This window comes from Chionomys nivalis, chromosome 8 (assembly GCF_950005125.1).
Source record: "Chionomys nivalis chromosome 8, mChiNiv1.1, whole genome shotgun sequence".
Classification (NCBI taxonomy): Eukaryota; Metazoa; Chordata; class Mammalia; order Rodentia; family Cricetidae; genus Chionomys; species Chionomys nivalis.
In genome coordinates, this window is record NC_080093.1 from 3704904 (window position 1) to 3722777 (window position 17874).

Genomic DNA, 17874 nt, shown 5'->3' on the forward strand with positions numbered 1-17874 from the left:
AGCCCAACCCCAGCACAATTAGTTAGAAAGTAGAGCCTGTGGGAACCAGTTAAGCTTAGATAAAGCCATGCATTAGAGCCCACGATGAGATTAGTGCCCTGTGTGAAGAGAAGGGGACAAAGGACTTTCTTCTCTATCCCAAGAGGGCTTGGTGAGCCAGAAGAGACTTGACCAGGAACAAGACCATGTTGGCACCCTGCCCCAGAGAAAACAGTTGCTGGCTAGGCCAATCCCATCTGTGGTATTTGCTCCAACAGCCTGGGCTAGGACAGCAACAAAATAAAGAACACACACACACCACACACACAATCTTGAGCAGACATGGATGTGTACAGACGTGTGCTTACACTTATATAAAGCACAAAACAGACGCGATAATAAAATGCACAGTGTGTAGTGGGTGGGAGCAGGGTGCGAGTGACCCCAAAAGCTGCAGAGCCTAGGAACAGGCAGGGCTAGGAGTGTTCTGCTGCTTGATTTACACACTGGCCACAAATGTGTCTTGTCTCTGAAACCACGTGAAGCTATATGCTGATGAACAATTCTCTGCATACATATTGAGTTGTTAATAGAAGTTTAAAGATACATGTTCACAGAAAGCCTGATGAAGAAATAAGACAACATGGAGCTTTGGGACACAGCTCAGTGGTAGGACAATGTCTAAACATGAATGAGGTCCTGGGTTCAATCCTTTGTGCCATGGGGAGGGAGAGGCAGATTTTAAATAATGCATTATATATAATATACTGTGATGTTTTAGAAATAAAACAGAACACAACAGACACTGCAGAAGGAAGTATCTGGAAAAGAGATCTGAGGAAACTCAGGACTGAGAGCAGACGGGTAAAGGGATGGGGACCATGAAAGGGGTTGGATGCCCACAATGAAACGTGAGCGTACGAAAGACTAGTAACTAGAAGACGTGTACAATACAAGAAATGAAGGGCGAAAACCCTCCAGAATCAATAAATGCAGTAAAACCCAAGTTCCTGAGGAATGAGTTTCTGAGAACACAAAGCCCAGGACTTGACTCTGGCAGAGTTCTTAGAGACAGGCCAGGCTGTCTCCTTCGTCAAAGGCGAGCTAGCTGAGTCCCCAGAGATGATTTGCCCCCCACCAAAGAGCTGATTAATGGTAACACAGAAATAATCTTATTACACAGTTTTCCAAGAGAAATGAGTAGAAAAAAATCCCTCACAACTTTATGACTGGCTTCAGCATTTTTCACATCAATCTGAAAACACACCATTCGAAAACTTAACTTACATACTGCTAATGAAGGTACTGCCGATCTGAGTGCCATGTAATGCGTTCACCACATCTGCATTAACAGAGGACCAGGGCAGCTAGAACCGCTGGCCCAATATCAGTTTAAGCCGTCTATTTACAATGTAAGGTTAATACAATAATTTCAATGCCCAAACGTCACACCGTTATCTTCATCTGTTTGATAACTGCACGGCACTTTAGAGCACCTTTGAATCACGGTTCCATTATCCACATCATGATGCAATGAAAATTACTTTCTTCCTTTGAAACAGAACAACTTCACCAGCTAACTGAACCTGTAGATGTTTACTGTTTGATATGGATTTCAATCAGAGGGGCAGAAACTGAACCGTTCAGATGGGTGACTCCCAGTGAGTCAGAAACCAACAATTAATTCATATGGAAGAAAGGAGGATCCAGTGAGCATGGGGAAATGGGAGTTTATCTCTTGCTCACCAATCGCAAGGTTGAGTTTGTAAAGAACAAATTCCCATTATTTTGATGTTCATGGATATTAAGGTCAGGAAATAATTCTTTGACTATTTTAAACAACTTTCAAGTGAACACAATATTTCTCAAAAACGTAAGGCTTAAAGAATCAAAATCAAAAGGGCATGCAGATGGTGGTGGTGCACGCCTTTAAACCCAGCACTTGGGAGGCAGAGGCAGGCGGATCTCTGTGGGTTCAAGGTCTACAAAGTGAGTTCCAGGATGGCCAGGACTGTTCTACAGAGAAACCTTGTTTCAGGAGAGACAGAGAGAGAGAGAGAGAGAGAGAGAGAGAGAGAGAGAGAGAGAGAGAAATGAAAATGAGGTGATTTGGTATGCTCCATCCTGGGGTATCTTCAGAAAATTCTAACTTGCCTTTGCCTGTAAGTAAAATGACTTTATCATGCCAAGTATCTTCAGGCCTAAGATACATAACTCACATATATTTCTCCCACGTTTTGATGAAAATTTTAAAAAGGATGAATCTTTAACTTTCTCAGAGCTTTCTGTCTTGGTTCCAGCTACCCACGAAATTGAAAATACTTTAATATATTTCAACTGCTTTGGAGGAAGAAACGAGTCAGCAAGTGTGGGCAGCAGAACTGGAGATGAGAAGGCAAGACATGTGGTCTCGGTGCTGCCAGCTTGGCGGGCTCCGGCGTCTGCGAGACGGGCCTTTGGCATGCCTGGGAGGATGATCCGGCCAGGTTAACTGAAGCAGGAGACCTATGTTAACAGGGCCATTCCCGAGGCGGGGGTCCTGGACTGTGTGAATTGGAGAGAGCCCATGAGTGCTAACATGTGTGGCTTGCTAGTGCTGTCTGCGGAGTGTGCTGAGCAGCTTGGCTTCCCTGCTCTGACCGGCTGTACCCCTGAACTGAAGCCAAAATAAGCACTTCCCCTATCGGTCGCCTTTGTCAGGACATTTAATCACAGGACCTGGAAAGGAAACCAAGACAGGCCATGAAAAACATTTCTGCTAAGCGCTTACTGCACATAAGTCATGTAACAGAGAAAGAAACCATCGAGACATTTGTTTATACAAACGAACAAAGTATAAAGACAAACGGCCCAGAGCAGAGAGACTTTAGCAACAGCATGTGAAATCCCAAACAAATGGTGAGACCACAAAACTGTGTGTATTGCATCGCCTACAGCTACCACGAACTGAGACACACGTAAGTGCGCACCAACAGGAGAGCAGTTTAGAGGAGCAGAGTCAGAGTGCTGTGGCCGAGAGGATCGCGAAGACTAAACACACTCAAAGATCACACGAAAAGTCAGTCAAAGCATTAAGTGCCCGATTACATGAATAAAGGGGGAATACAATACAAAAATAAAGTCTGAAATGGTTGTATTAGGATGAGGAGTATTATGGGTAGGTCTTTGACTTGTGCAATTTTCCTCAGCATTTCCAAACCAAAGGAAAGGACTGGCTACCATTTCTGAACCTACTCGCCTTTCCCAGTCCACTCTTTCCCATCAGAAGACAGAAGACAAAAGAAATCGCTCAGCCACGTGGTCTATTCGGACTCCAGCTGTTCACAAAGACACACCATACACAGCCTACGCCATTCCAAAGGGCAGCGGGATCCACTGCCACCTTTGTCACACCAAACACAGGGCCCAGGCAGGTGCGAGAAACGTGACGGACATTCAGCGTCTCACTCCACAGCCCTGGCTGGCCCGGAACTCACAGAGATCCTCCTGCCGCGGTCTCCTCAGTGCACCATGACAGTTGGATCAAACTTACAAGCCTTCTAATTTACAAATTTACCAGGATATCAATACTCTTCTTTCTCTGTCTTATACTAAGAATTAGTTTTTATATTTAAAAAGGTTCATTTCTTATGTGGAGGGTGGGGTGGGTGTGCTCGCACTACGCAGCAGATGCGGACAGCCTGCTGGTGTTGGTTCTGTTCCTACCACGCAGGCTGCCCAGGAACACCCGGGCGTGGGGCAAGTACTTTCCTTTACCTGACGAGCCATCTTGCCTGCTCAGAAGTAGTTTTAACATTTTTATTAAAAATGTTGCCAATATGCTGAGAGTACTCTGTTGAAGCATCTAACTTTTTATATTAGGTTTACGTTACAGTAACCATACTAAGACCATCAATTTATCTATTTAGTTAGTTACAGGAAACAACTTTTAAAAAGAATGGCAATCTGAAAGGCATACAAACTTGTATTTTATGAAATATTTAATAAATCTTCTTTTTGAAAATATACTTTAGAAAATGAAGCTCTGAATGTTGTCACAGCTGCACGATACATTCCATCCCTACATGACACAGGGGTGCATGCTGTAATGGCTGCAGCTGAACATATCTGCATGATACATACATGACACAGGGGTGCATGCTGTAATGGCTGCAGTTGAACATATATGCACGATACATTACATTCCTACATGACATAGGGGTGCATGCTTGTAATGGCTGCAGTTGGGAGAGGAAACAGGAGGAGCCCGGCTACATAGCGAGTGAAGTCATCCTGGCTTTAATTAGACACCTTTTAAAGTAACTACTTTATCTGTGTATGCATGGAGACATGCACATTCACGGGTGCCTACAAGGACAGACATGGGTATTGAGTTCCTTCAGGTCTGTGTAGCAGGAGCCATCTGACGTGGGTGAGGCACGGTGGAAAGGCAATGAGTCCTCTTAACCACTGAGCTACACTTCCAACTCCACTATCTGGGGTTACGGTAACCTTGTCTCCAAGAACCCAAAACACACAAATAAATGAACAATACATACTCCCATAATAAAAAAATTAGGTACTCATGAAATTTGCTATTTTAAAAAGTGACACATCCTCAAGGTCATATTGAAGGGGTGAGAACGCCTGAGTTTTGTGAAACAAGCATTTGAGAGCTGTGGGAGCTGAGGATGCTGGACCACTCTCCCCATGACATAGTATCACCTGGAGGAGCTGTGGGAGCTGAGGATACTGGACCACTCTCCCCATGACACAGAATGCTGTGGGAGCTGAGGATGCTGGACCACTCTCCCCATGACACAGAATCACCTGGAGGAGCTGTGGGAGCTGAGGATGCTGGACCACTCTCCCCATGACACAGAATCACCTGAAGGAACTGTGGGAGTTGAGGATGCTGGACCACTCTCCCCATGACAGAGAATCACCTGAAGGAGCTGAGGATGCTGGACCACTCTCCCCATAACACAGTATCACCTGAAGGAGTAAACCAGACAGAAACCATGCCAGGGGTTCAGAGCTCCACTGAGAGGCACAGACACACACTGACGAGCAGGCAGGAGAGAATTTTAATCCAAGATACATTCTTTAGCTTATATTCTAAAAATCCACATTTTTAGAAATTTGATACGATGTGGGTGACCACAGAAATAGCCTCTACAATACAGAGGTACAGGAGCTGAGTTCTGCTCTACATGGGAGACTACACACATATTAAACTATTACATTCTGTTAGAGGTAGAATAGAGGTTTGTGCATTTGTGAATATTTATTAGGAAAATATATTCATTGTCAAGATCTGAGAAACACAGCCACAGAGGACTACAGTCAATCAGTACAGGGCTTCACAACAGCCGTGAGCTCTGCAAACAGAACAGTTCAATACTGAGCACTTCAAATATACTCAAGGAATCAGAGAGCAGTGGAAGCCCCTGGCAGTTCAAACAAAGCAAACGTGACATTCTGTACACTTGCTTCTGCGAGTCTAACAGAACTACTTGTTTTCTGTAATTAGAAAATTGTTTACTTTTTCATACGAAAAAGACTAAGAAAAGATCAAATCCAGAAAGCTCATTTATCTGAATCCAATCACATTCACCACTGAGGGGCATTAAGACATCCACACACCAACCCGGAAATGATCTTCCCAGGCCGGTCTCAGAGGGTCTTAATTGCATCCTCTTCTCTCTTTGTCTCGCTTAGAGTTATATATTCATAGCTTAAAACCTGGTCACTGGATTTCTCAGATTTTGGCTTTTTAGACGCCGACTCCTCTGGCAGAAGGGATGGGCAGTGCTGAAGGGCCTGTGTGATGTCATCGATGGTCCATCTGTCTTCAGGGAGGGCGTGCTCCTCAAGGGTAAATGGCCCCTGTTTGGTGCGGGTCAGCTCCAGCACGTTGGCACAGGAAGAGAGCTCTACAATACCCAAGGTGAAAACGTGAGGTGAGCTACGCAGTATTCACAGCCTGCAAACTTCCAGACGGCAGAACGCTACCCGGACGCCAGGGCGACGGACCAACGCCAGAGTCCAGCAGCTGAGGTAAACCAGGGCTGAAGCAGGGAAGACTGCTCATGGTTTAAACTTACACCCGCTTTTCAAAACCACTTAGCACTTGAAGCAACCCCATGAGGTAAATATCCCCCGTTATTCTGCACACAGGACAATGTGACCTGTCCACTGTCATGTGACCAGGGAACAGAACAGGCAGAACCAGAACTTTCTGGGTGCTTCTAAGACTGTGGCTTCCAGGTTAAAGAAAAATTTGATTTGTATCAGTGTAAATAATCTTTTTGTTCCTGAGCCCCACTTTGAGTTAAAATGTTTTTTACTTGAAAAAAAAAATGTTGGCTTTTTCATCCATTATCACTGTGTTCATTTTCTGCCCCTCGATGTGTTTCACGCCCACCCCCATTACCAGCGCCTTGCTGCAGCTGCCGGGGCTTCTGAGTGCACGCTATAAACCCACAGTGCATCTGAGCTAAAAGCAGCAACAGTTCAGTTCCTCAGAAAAGCGAAAAACAGAAAATTCCCTCTCCCATCAAAAAGGAGCATTACTCTCTAAATGATAATTCATAATTCATTTTTCTGCTTACCTTTGCCAATGTCATTGACCAAGCTTCTGATGTAAAAGCCTCCTCCACACTCAACATCTGGAATGTTAGCAGGGACACGGTAAAAGGCTGACCTCTGAGAGATCCACTTTACATAAAAATGATGCTCTTCAACACATGTAGAAACACACTATGCAAACAATCGAGCCATAAAATATTTATGTGCTAAACCATAAATTATTCATCCAGCAGCATATGTGTGTGTGAGATTGAAAAGTCAGTGTGGCGCAGGCAGAAAGTCATGAACACATTTTAAATTAACTGGCAAGCCATACCATGTCAATACCTCAGCCTTGTTCACTTAATAGGTTTTAAATAGAAATCCCAGCTTTTCTATCATGAACTGTAGGTTTCTTAAGTATTTTCAGATTTTAAAACATTTGAAAAATTTAACTAAATACCCACCAAAAAATTCCCTTTGGCATTGAAAAGAACCACATTGGGGTGCTAAAAACCATAAAATAACCTAAAACCACACTGTGCTGTAAAGCTGACAGCGTCCCATCAGCGTGGCTGCACACGCTGGGCAGAAAGCAAGGCCCATGGGAAGCGACTGACCACGCCCCAGTGGAGGGGCTACACGCTCAGGGTACACATTATTTCTAGTTGTATCAATCAAATAAAGAGATCTGGAAGAATAACTGAAACTCAGCCCCTGGGGACTTTAATTCTTCCCTACAGCTCCCAGCTGGGGGCTACTGAGGCAAGATGGGGCAAAGCCTGGGACCAAGCTGGAGGGCCAGCATTTCTGAGAGACACGATTCGGAAGGCAGCTGCCCTTCCACACTCTCCAGTTAGTACCATGAGGCACTTCTGACTGACACGCAGCCAGGAAACCATGATGGCTCATGGTGTCTGTCTGCCCTGCCAAAGAGGGGGCTGCGCTTTCACAGAGTGAGCGGTAGGTTTTTCTTCATTATTTGTCAAGCCGGTTAGAATCGGGAAGCGTGAGCGTAAGTAAGCCTCGTTTTCTTACCATGCCACCTCTGCAGGCACTTACTACACCTGGAATAAGGACGCCAAGGAGAAGCAGGGACGGTGAGGGAAGGGAGGGCTGGAGAAACGCCGTCTGAGGGGATTCTAGCCACAATGACTGAAATTAAGGGCTGGATGGATTTCAAGGAGCCCAGGGACTAACAACCACATTTTTAAAAACTATGTAAACATTTTTAAAACTATATAAACAAGGGTTTTTTTTTTATTTTTAAATCTACTTCAAATACAGATCACATGCTCAAATTGACGACCTGAACTCAAACTGTGAGCAGGTGTCCAACAACATTTCTGTCTCCCGTTTCCCCATATCTCACATGGTTGGTGCTAACATGTACATCACAGAGAAGGGATAAACACAACCTTTTATCCCAAAACTAAACATGCTGTGCTTTAAAGGGGCAGATCAACATTTACTCTAAAATGAAATGCATAAAGTATGAATCAAAATGGAAGGAAAGTATATGTAAGATAAAAACAAATTTATATTTATTTCTATTGTTACATGCATGGGAAATTTATTTGCATGTGTCTGAGTACCATGTGTATGCATGTGGTACCCAAGGAGGTCAGAAGAGATATGGGAACCTCTGAGACTAAGAGTTACGGAAGGTTGAGAGTCACCGTGTGGGTGCTGGGAACCAAACCCAGGTCCTCTGGAAAAGCAGCCAGTGAGTGCGCTTAACCGCTGAACCGTCTCTCCAGTCTCCAACTTTAAGATCTTGAAAACACACATTTCCTACCTACTTCTCTGAAGAGATCTAAAGTATTTTACTCCCAAGTTTATAGTAAAATGACCACAAAACATCTGGAAATTAGCCCGGTTACATGTTTCAGAACCTCTATAGAGTCAGTTTTATTTACCTCATGAAATCAGACCATAAAATTTTCTTATAGTTAAAAAAATTCCAAGACCAAAAGGATCCACTCTATGTAAAATTAGCCTGATGCAGGAGATCCTTCTGTCTATGTGTTGCTTCTATTGGTTAATGAATAAAGAAACTGCCTTGGCCTGTTGATAGAGCAGAACTTAGGTAGGCGGGGAAAACTAAACTGAATGCTTGGAGGAAGAAGGCAGAGTCAGAGGGAGATGCCATGGAGCCGCAGGAGATAGACATGCTGAAACTTTGCTGGTAGGTCACAACCTCATGGTGATGCACAGATTACTAGAAATGGGTTAAATTAAGATGTAAGGGTTAGCTAATAAGAAGTTAGAGCTAATTGGCCAAGCAGTGTTTTAATTAATACAGTTTCTGTGTGATTAATTTGGGCCTAAGCTAGCCAGGTGGCCAGGAACCAACAAACAGCTCTTCTCCAGCATTAGCCAAACACAAAGTAAAGATACGGGCAAAGCAGATGATTCCGAACTCTCCGTCCTACCTAATGTGAAAAGTGGTGGCTGGAACCTCAGGAGGGAGATGCTGTAGACAGTCACTAGTCTGGCCGGTCTGGCCTCAACCACTTCGCCCTTCTTCATTAACGTCGAAAGCCTTTGGCCATCCTTCTTCAGCGCAGAATAGCTTTGTGAGAGAGTGAGTGAGAGAGGTGGTGGGGGCTGAGCGGGTGACTCCCAGAGGAGAGGGGTGGAGGACGATGAGCAGTTCCTTACACTGAAGACCCTTCCAAAGCTAGTCCTTTCTCCTGGTCTACTCCTGTCTCTGCGACGGATATAAACAGTGGGCAGCACCCGTCTTCCTCCTCAGCTTTCCTGGAGATGACCCTGGCAGCCCCCTTCACTAGCCCCCAACCCAGAAGCAGCAGCTTCTCCCTGAAAAATGTCTCACAGTAAACAGAGCTTTGAGTCGTGAAGTCTCGTGACACCACAGACTCATAAATAACCACAGAAAATGCTAAGGCCGTCCACATACAATAAACATATAGATTTAACTTAGTCTAACAAATGATTAAAACATTTTATGCAGATTTGCTAAAAGTTTCAAAGTTTTATGTTTGAGAAAAATCTTGAAGAAACATATCTCCACAGATACAGTTCAATGTTCATGGCGAAAACAAAATCAAAATTTCTAATACAGATAAAATCTAAATCCTAACAAACTGTCAGTGACATATCCTGGTGTGTGGGGCTCTGTCACAGACACCCTAGTGCACCAAGACATGCGGTAAGGCAGTTGAGGCTCACATTTTACTAAGTTACGACTTTTGTCTGCTGGATATGCTGTCAGGACTTGGGGGGACAGGGAGCACACATTAGTACTCTGACACAGGCCTGTTGCTTTAACACAGTCCTTTGGCTGTAAATTTAGGGAAAGTGACATCTCTGGGTCTGCCACTGCCTGATATCTGCACACAGAGTCGGTGAGATGGGACGCAGAGGGACCAGGCTGTGCTAACGCCCAGCACAGATCAAATGCACTTCTGTCTCGGGACCAAAGCTCTGCATCCAGGCTTAATCTGCTCATCTCTTTCTGATTATTTACAATGTCCAGATTAAAACAGAGCAAAATAAAATCCCACTTTATTCTAATTATTGATCGTAACCTATAGATGATAAATTAAACACAAACCCAGCAACTGAACTTACAGCGGAGGGACTTGCATTATATTCCCAGTGAACTTCTGCAGAACGCCTTCAATATCTTCTCGTGTTATTTTATCTGCCAAAAATCAATCAAGAAAAGATGGGATAGCCATGGAGGCAACAGCCACAACAGCTCCGAAAAATCATTACTATTATTTTTCAATAAAACACAGATTACAGGTGTTGGAGACACGGTTCTGCGGTTCAGCGGCCAGTTAACTCCTAGCACCCACATGGCGGTTTGCAAGTCTATGATTCAAATCCCAGTAGATCTGATGCCCTCTTCTGGCCTCAGAGGGCACCAGGTACAGTGTTGTACAGACAGACATAAGTAGGCGAAACACCTATATAAATAACTAAAAAAATAAAACATCATAAATTACAGTGTATGTCTTATAGGTCAAATGCCACCTTGTTGAAAAGAATAAAATGCATATTCATGAGATGCAAAGCAAATTTTATGTTATTCTTTATAGAAACTTAAGTTCCCTTAGTTCAAGTCTCACCCTAACCTAATTGTTCCCCACTTAAAAACAATGCGTCATGAGCACTGGAGACTCTGATGGCGCCTGTAGAGAATCCAAGAAGGATATGAAATTAGCTGCAGACATGGCCTACAGTAATCAATACCAGGTGATCAAAGGGCTCAACGTCTGAGCGTCTGCCACACACAGGGGACAGTGGGCACCACTGCACCTTAAGTCTCACTTCATAGAATGTAACTGCTCTATGCCACGAGATAAATTTCATATGCACACATTCAACTTGGTTTCCGAGCAGAGCTATTGATCTGTCTTCCCAGTCCTTCTCTGTCTGGGACTTCTCTCCACTTTTAAATGATTACTGTCAGTCAGCTCAAAAGAACCAGAACAGAAAAGGGATGCACACAGCAAGCGCTTTGGTAAGCTCACTGAGCATTTAAAGGCCGATTTTAGAAGATTTGTACAGATACAGACTTGGATCCAAAGCCTTTCACACACCAGTCGTATTTCCAGGCTCCTTTGGTGCATCCAACAGAAGGACGCGGTGAGACAGCCGTTCAGGTTCAGTGCTTGGGCTGTCAATCTGCAGATGATCAAGAATAAACCGCAGCTTGGAAATATTCTGTAGCTCATTTAGGTTACTGTCAGTGTTTTTATTATTCTGTAGACAATTTAAACTTTTTTGGTAAAATGTACATTGGATTTTATTTGACAAATATTAGACAGAAATTATTGTGCTCTGAGTTGTTCCAATGCCACGACAACACTTTAAGGACACTGGGGAGCACTGTGTAGACAGTCCCAGCCTCACCGCAACCTGTGAGCTAACCACTGTGTAGACAGTCCCAGCCTCACCGCAGCCTGTGAGCTAACCACTGTGTAGACAGTCCCAGCCTCACCGCAACCTGTGAGCTAACCACTGTGTAGACAGTCCCAGCCTCACCGCAACCTGTGAGCTAACCACTGTGTAGACAGTCCCAGCCTCACCGCAACCTGTGAGCTAACCACTGTGTAGACAGTCCCAGCCTCACCGCAACCTGTGAGCTAACCACTGTGTAGACAGTCCCAGCCTCACCGCAGCCTGTGAGCTAACCACTGTGTAGACAGTCCCAGCCTCACCGCAACCTGTGAGCTAACCACTGTGTAGACAGTCCCAGCCTCACCGCAACCTGTGAGCTAACCACTGTGTAGACAGTCCCAGCCTCACCGCAACCTGTGAGCTAACCACGAACAAAACTGGAACCTGTGAGACGTGACCAGTGAAGAGCTACAACCTCTACCGCAGCCTTCAACACCGCAGAGCGCAGACAAGCAGCCCTGTCCGGGCCACTGCACAGAGATGTGGCTAGAAGTCTGGCTGAGGACTCTCCCATGGAAAGGTTTTACTCTACTGTGACATTAGGAAAGAATCACAACTGACACCTTAGTTGTGCTATTCTGAGCTTGCCAAATCTAGGTGGCCCATGCTACCACCAGGCTGGACTTGCTGAAGGAAACGCCATGGCTGGTAGACCTGGCCCAGTGCATTAACTTAGCCAGGCAGCTCAGGCAAGATGGCTGTCCACTCCTGACATTCCTTTCCTGTGAACATGCTCACCTTTGCCCTGCTTCAGTGGCTTCCTTTCATAGATGCGCACACACACACACAGATACACACACACGAATGTACACACACGGATGTACAACACACACAGATATACACACACATGTGGACGTATACATACGTACAACACACAAATGTACATACACACTCACACGCACGGATGTACAACACACACACAAATATGCACACATGGATGTGCCCACACTCACACACATGCGCACACACACACAATACCGCGGCATGTTTCTTTTCATTCCACCTCTGTGTACCGTCTCCCTTTGACTACACAGCTCAGGCACCTGGGGCGCATGTGCTGTTCATTCCGGCCATCTTCAACGGCATGCTGAGCTATTATCTCACCAACAAATCCTGAGCTTTGAGGACAAAGACAGTTTTCCTTCTGAAATAACATACACTATTAAGATGGCACTCAAGACATTCTTGTTCTTGTTGAGATTTAATTGGTTCTGGGTAATATAATCTCCAGGTTGAAGGGCATTTAAAAGTCACTGGGCCACTCATTTATCCACTGTTAGAACGGCCAGACAGAAAGGCCACAGAGCAGGCTATTCTGTAACAAAAGCCAGGCTGGTGGCACAGGGGAAGCAGTGAAACACTGGCTGCATCTAAGGCTGGTCTTAGTGCAGCAAAACAGCTGTCCCATGATTTAACTACGCTACCATAAGATCTTGAAGAGGTGAGTTCTCTGCACCAAGGATGCACTATCACACACACAAACTGTCACACACATGAACTATCACACACGAACTATATAACACACACGAACTGTCACACACGTGAACTGTCACACACATGAACTGTCACACACGAACTATCACACACACGAACTGTCACACACGTGAACTGTCACACACATGAACTGTCACACACACGAACTGTCACACACATGAACTGTCACACACATGAACTGTCACACACACGAACTGTCACACACATGAACTGTCACACACATGAACTGTCACACACATGAACTGTCACACACATGAACTGTCACACACATGAACTATATAACACACACGAACTGTCACACACGAACTGTCACACACACGAACTGTCACACACGAACTGTCACACACACGAACTGTCACACACACGAACTGTCACACACATGAACTGTCACACACACGAACTGTCACACACGAACTGTCACACACACGAACTGTCACACACATGAACTGTCACACACATGAACTGTCACACACATGAACTGTCACACACATGAACTGTCACACACGAACTATCACACACACGAACTGTCACACACATGAACTGTCACACACACGAACTGTCACACACACGAACTGTCACACACATGAACTGTCACACACATGAACTGTCACACACGAACTATCACACACACGAACTGTCACACACATGAACTGTCACACACATGAACTGTCACACACATGAACTGTCACACACATGAACTGTCACACACATGAACTGTCACACACATGAACTGTCACACACGAACTGTCACACACACGAACTGTCACACACATGAACTGTCACACACACGAACTGTCACACACGAACTATATAACACACATGAACTGTCACACACGAACTATCACACACACGAACTGTCACACACACGAACTGTCACACACGAACTGTCACACACACGAACTGTCACACACATGAACTGTCACACACACGAACTGTCACACACACGAACTGTCACACACACGAACTGTCACACACACGAACTGTCACACACACGAACTGTCACACACATGAACTGTCACACACATGAACTGTCACACACACGAACTGTCACACACACGAACTGTCACACACGAACTATATAACACACATGAACTGTCACACACGAACTATCACACACACGAACTGTCACACACATGAACTGTCACACACGAACTATCACACACACGAACTGTCACACACATGAACTGTCACACACATGAACTGTCACACACATGAACTGTCACACACGAACTATCACACACACGAACTGTCACACACATGAACTGTCACACACGAACTATCACACACATGAACTGTCACACACGAACTATCACACACACGAACTGTCACACACATGAACTGTCACACACATGAACTGTCACACACATGAACTGTCACACACATGAACTGTCACACACATGAACTGTCACACACGAACTATCACACACACGAACTGTCACACACATGAACTGTCACACACATGAACTGTCACACACATGAACTGTCACACACACGAACTGTCACACACATGAACTGTCACACACGAACTATCACACACACGAACTGTCACACACATGAACTGTCACACACATGAACTGTCACACACATGAACTGTCACACACGAACTATCACACACACGAACTGTCACACACATGAACTGTCACACACATGAACTGTCACACACATGAACTGTCACACACGAACTATCACACACACAAACTGTCACACACATGAACTGTCACACACATGAACTGTCACACACACGAACTGTCACACATGACCTATCACACACACGAACTGTCACACACATGAACTGTCACACACATGAACTGTCACACACATGAACTGTCACACACACGAACTGTCACACACATGAACTGTCACACACGAACTATCACACACACGAACTGTCACACACATGAACTGTCACACACATGAACTGTCACACATGAACTGTCACACACATGAACTGTCACACACATAAACTGTCACACACATGAACTGTCACACACATGAACTATCACACACATGAACTGTCACACACATGAACAGGCCGTGCAGAAACCACTCACTTACAACGCATGGATCCCCCCATGCACCTAGCGCAGCTACTTACCTGAACTACAGAGCTCACAGCAGAATGACGGAGTTTAAAAAATTCATAATTTTCTAACTTCTTTATAAAAGAACATCTCAGAGATGTTACCAGTAAGTACTACCAAATATTAGAAAAAGAAGTAATTTCAGCTGGGCACAAATGCTCAGGAAATGGAATGGCCATTAAGAGACAAGAAGAGCAGGGCCGAGGGCACAGATCAGAGGCAGGGGCAGGGCCACTCTGAAGCCCAGGGTTCTCTCCAGCACCCAGCACCATGAAGATAAAACTGCATTTAAAAACAGTAACATCTTTCTTACATCGACCTAATTCTTTTTTTTTTTTTTTTTTGAGACAGGGTTTTTCTGTAGTTTTAGAGCCTATCCTGGAACTAGCTCTTATATATCAGGCTGGCCTCGAACTCACAGAGATCTGCCTGCCTCTGCATCTGAGTGCTGGGATTAAAGGTTTGGGCTACCACTGCAAGGCAACATTGACCTAATTCTTAGGCCCAGTCAGAACCATGAGAGGGTAAAGTTGGGGGCAAGGAAGAAAAACAAATACAAGGTAATCCCACTCAAACACAGATGCAAAAACCCTAACTAAATATTCACTTATCAAATCCACCATGTATATATAATATATGCTGACCAAATTAAACCAGCTCCAGAAATGTGAAGTTAGTTTAACATTTAAATGTGGAGAAAACAGAATAAAAAAAAATCAGAGAAAAACTACATTAATACTGTCCTCTAGACATAATATGGCTATCCCACTCATGAGTCCAGGGCAGCTGCAGTTACCTGCATGAGACCAGGACAACTCACAACCCTCCCAAATTTACTCTCTGTTCATGATTTAAAAGCAAACTAAATTTCATCAAAGAAAGAAAGAAAGAAAGAAGAAAGAAAGGAGGGAGGGAGGGAGAAAAAGAAGGAGAGGGGGAGAGAGAGAGGGAGGGAGGGAGGAAGAAAAAGAAGGAAAGGGGGAGAGAGAGAGGGAGGGAGGAGGGAGGGAGGAAGTTCTCTGATAAAATAGCTATTTTTAGGGGGGGGTCTATAATAAGCAAGGTGGGGAGATCTATCTTTCCTCCAAGATCACAGACCCTTTGGTGTTGAGACCAGGATGGACCAACTTTACTGAGCAGAAAACGCATATTCCAGACAAACCCACAGCTGCTAAGGTGTTGATTGTGACATGCAGGATAATGGAGAAAGTGAAAGGCCAACTGGGCATCCACAAAGCGAAAAATGATGTATTGTATATGTACTGTCAGAGGCAAAGCAATAAAAAATTCTAGAATATAGAAAAATATTTCTTGCTTAAAAAAACTGTGCATCACCTATGGATACTGATTTTCAACAAAGAAGCCAAAATTATACAATGAAAAAAAGAAAGCATCTTCAACAAATGGTGCTGGTCTAACTGGATGTCGGCATGTAGAAGAATGCAAATTGATCCATATTCATCACCCTGCACAAAACTCAAGTACAAGTGGATCAAAGACCTCAACATAAATACAGAAACACTGAACCTAGAGAAGAGAAAGTGAAAAATACTCTCAAATGCGTTGGCACAGGAGACAACTTCACACACAGAACAACAATAGCACAGGCACCAAGACTGACAATTAATACACAGGACCTCATGAAATTGAAAAGTTTTTGTAAGGCAAAGGACCCATCAGGAGGACAAAATGGCAGCCTACAGAATGGGAAAAGTTCTTCACCAACCCCACATCTGACAGGGGGCTGAAACTAGATATCAACAAACCATATAATCCAATTTAAAAATGGGGTACAGATATAAACATAATTCTCAACAAGAATCTCAAATGGTAGAAAAACATTTGAGGAGATGTTCAACATCCTTAGCCATCATGGAAATGTCTCTGAGACACCATCTTACACATGTCAGAATGGCCAAGATCAGAACTCACGCTGGAGAGGATGTGGAGCAAGGGAGCACTTCTCCGTTGCTGGTGGGAGTGCAAACTTGTAAGCCGCTTTGGAAGTCAATGTGGTGGTTCCTCAGAAAATTGGGAACTAACCTACCGCAAGCCCCCGCTATACCACTCTTGGGCAGGTACCCAAAGGATGCTCAATCACACCACAAGGACAGTTGCTCAATCAACTATGTTCACGGCAGCTGTATTTGTGATAGCCACAACCTGGAAACAACCTAGAAGACCCTCAACTGAAGAATGGAAAAAGAAAATGTGGTACACTTATACAATGGAGTATTACTCAGCTGTTAAAAACAAGGACATGTTAAGAGAAACCCTGTCACGAAAAACCAAACCAGACCAAAACAAACAAACAAGGACACCAGGAAATTTGAAGACAAATGGATGGAACTAGAAAAGAAATCATTCTGAGTGAGATAAACCAGAAAGACAAATATGAGATGTACTCACTCAAGTGGACATTAGCTGTTAAGAAAGGGTAACTATGCTACAATCCGACCCAGAGAGCCTAGGTAAGGAGAGTTCATGGGGGACGCCCCATCTCCCTGGGAAGGGGAAATAGAAGAGAGCAGGTGTGGGGAACATGAGCATCAGGTGGGGGTGTGTGTAGGGACAATGCTGAGGGAGACTGCTGGGGGACATTTTGGGGTCGGGTGCAAGCCTGGTTCAGGGGAATCTCCCAGAAGCCCACGGAGAGCACCCCAGCTTGGATTCCTAGCAATAGTGGGTAACAGGCCTGAAGTGGCCATCTCCCGTGACCAGACTGGTGCCTAGCCCAGATGTCAATAGAGAGGTGTCATTCAGCAACTGATGGAGGCAGATGCAGAGACCCACAGGCAAACGTGAGGTGGCGCTCGGAAATCCTACAGGAGAAGGG

General features: G+C 44.6%; 1 protein-coding gene across 1 annotated transcript in view; it reads right to left on the reverse strand.

Annotated features, from left to right (window-relative positions):
• Positions 1-5036: 5036 nt before the first annotated feature.
• The window catches only part of Trub1 (TruB pseudouridine synthase family member 1), a 52397-nt gene continuing 39559 nt past the window's right edge, over positions 5037-17874 (reverse strand). The window contains exons 6-9 of the mRNA XM_057777520.1: positions 10126-10198; positions 8964-9103; positions 6573-6629; positions 5037-5894 (exon numbers count right to left, since the gene is read on the reverse strand). Of these exons, the coding sequence (XP_057633503.1) occupies positions 5635-5894; positions 6573-6629; positions 8964-9103; positions 10126-10198 (530 nt within the window). The 3' untranslated portion in view covers positions 5037-5634. The remainder of the gene's footprint in view (positions 5895-6572; positions 6630-8963; positions 9104-10125; positions 10199-17874) is intronic.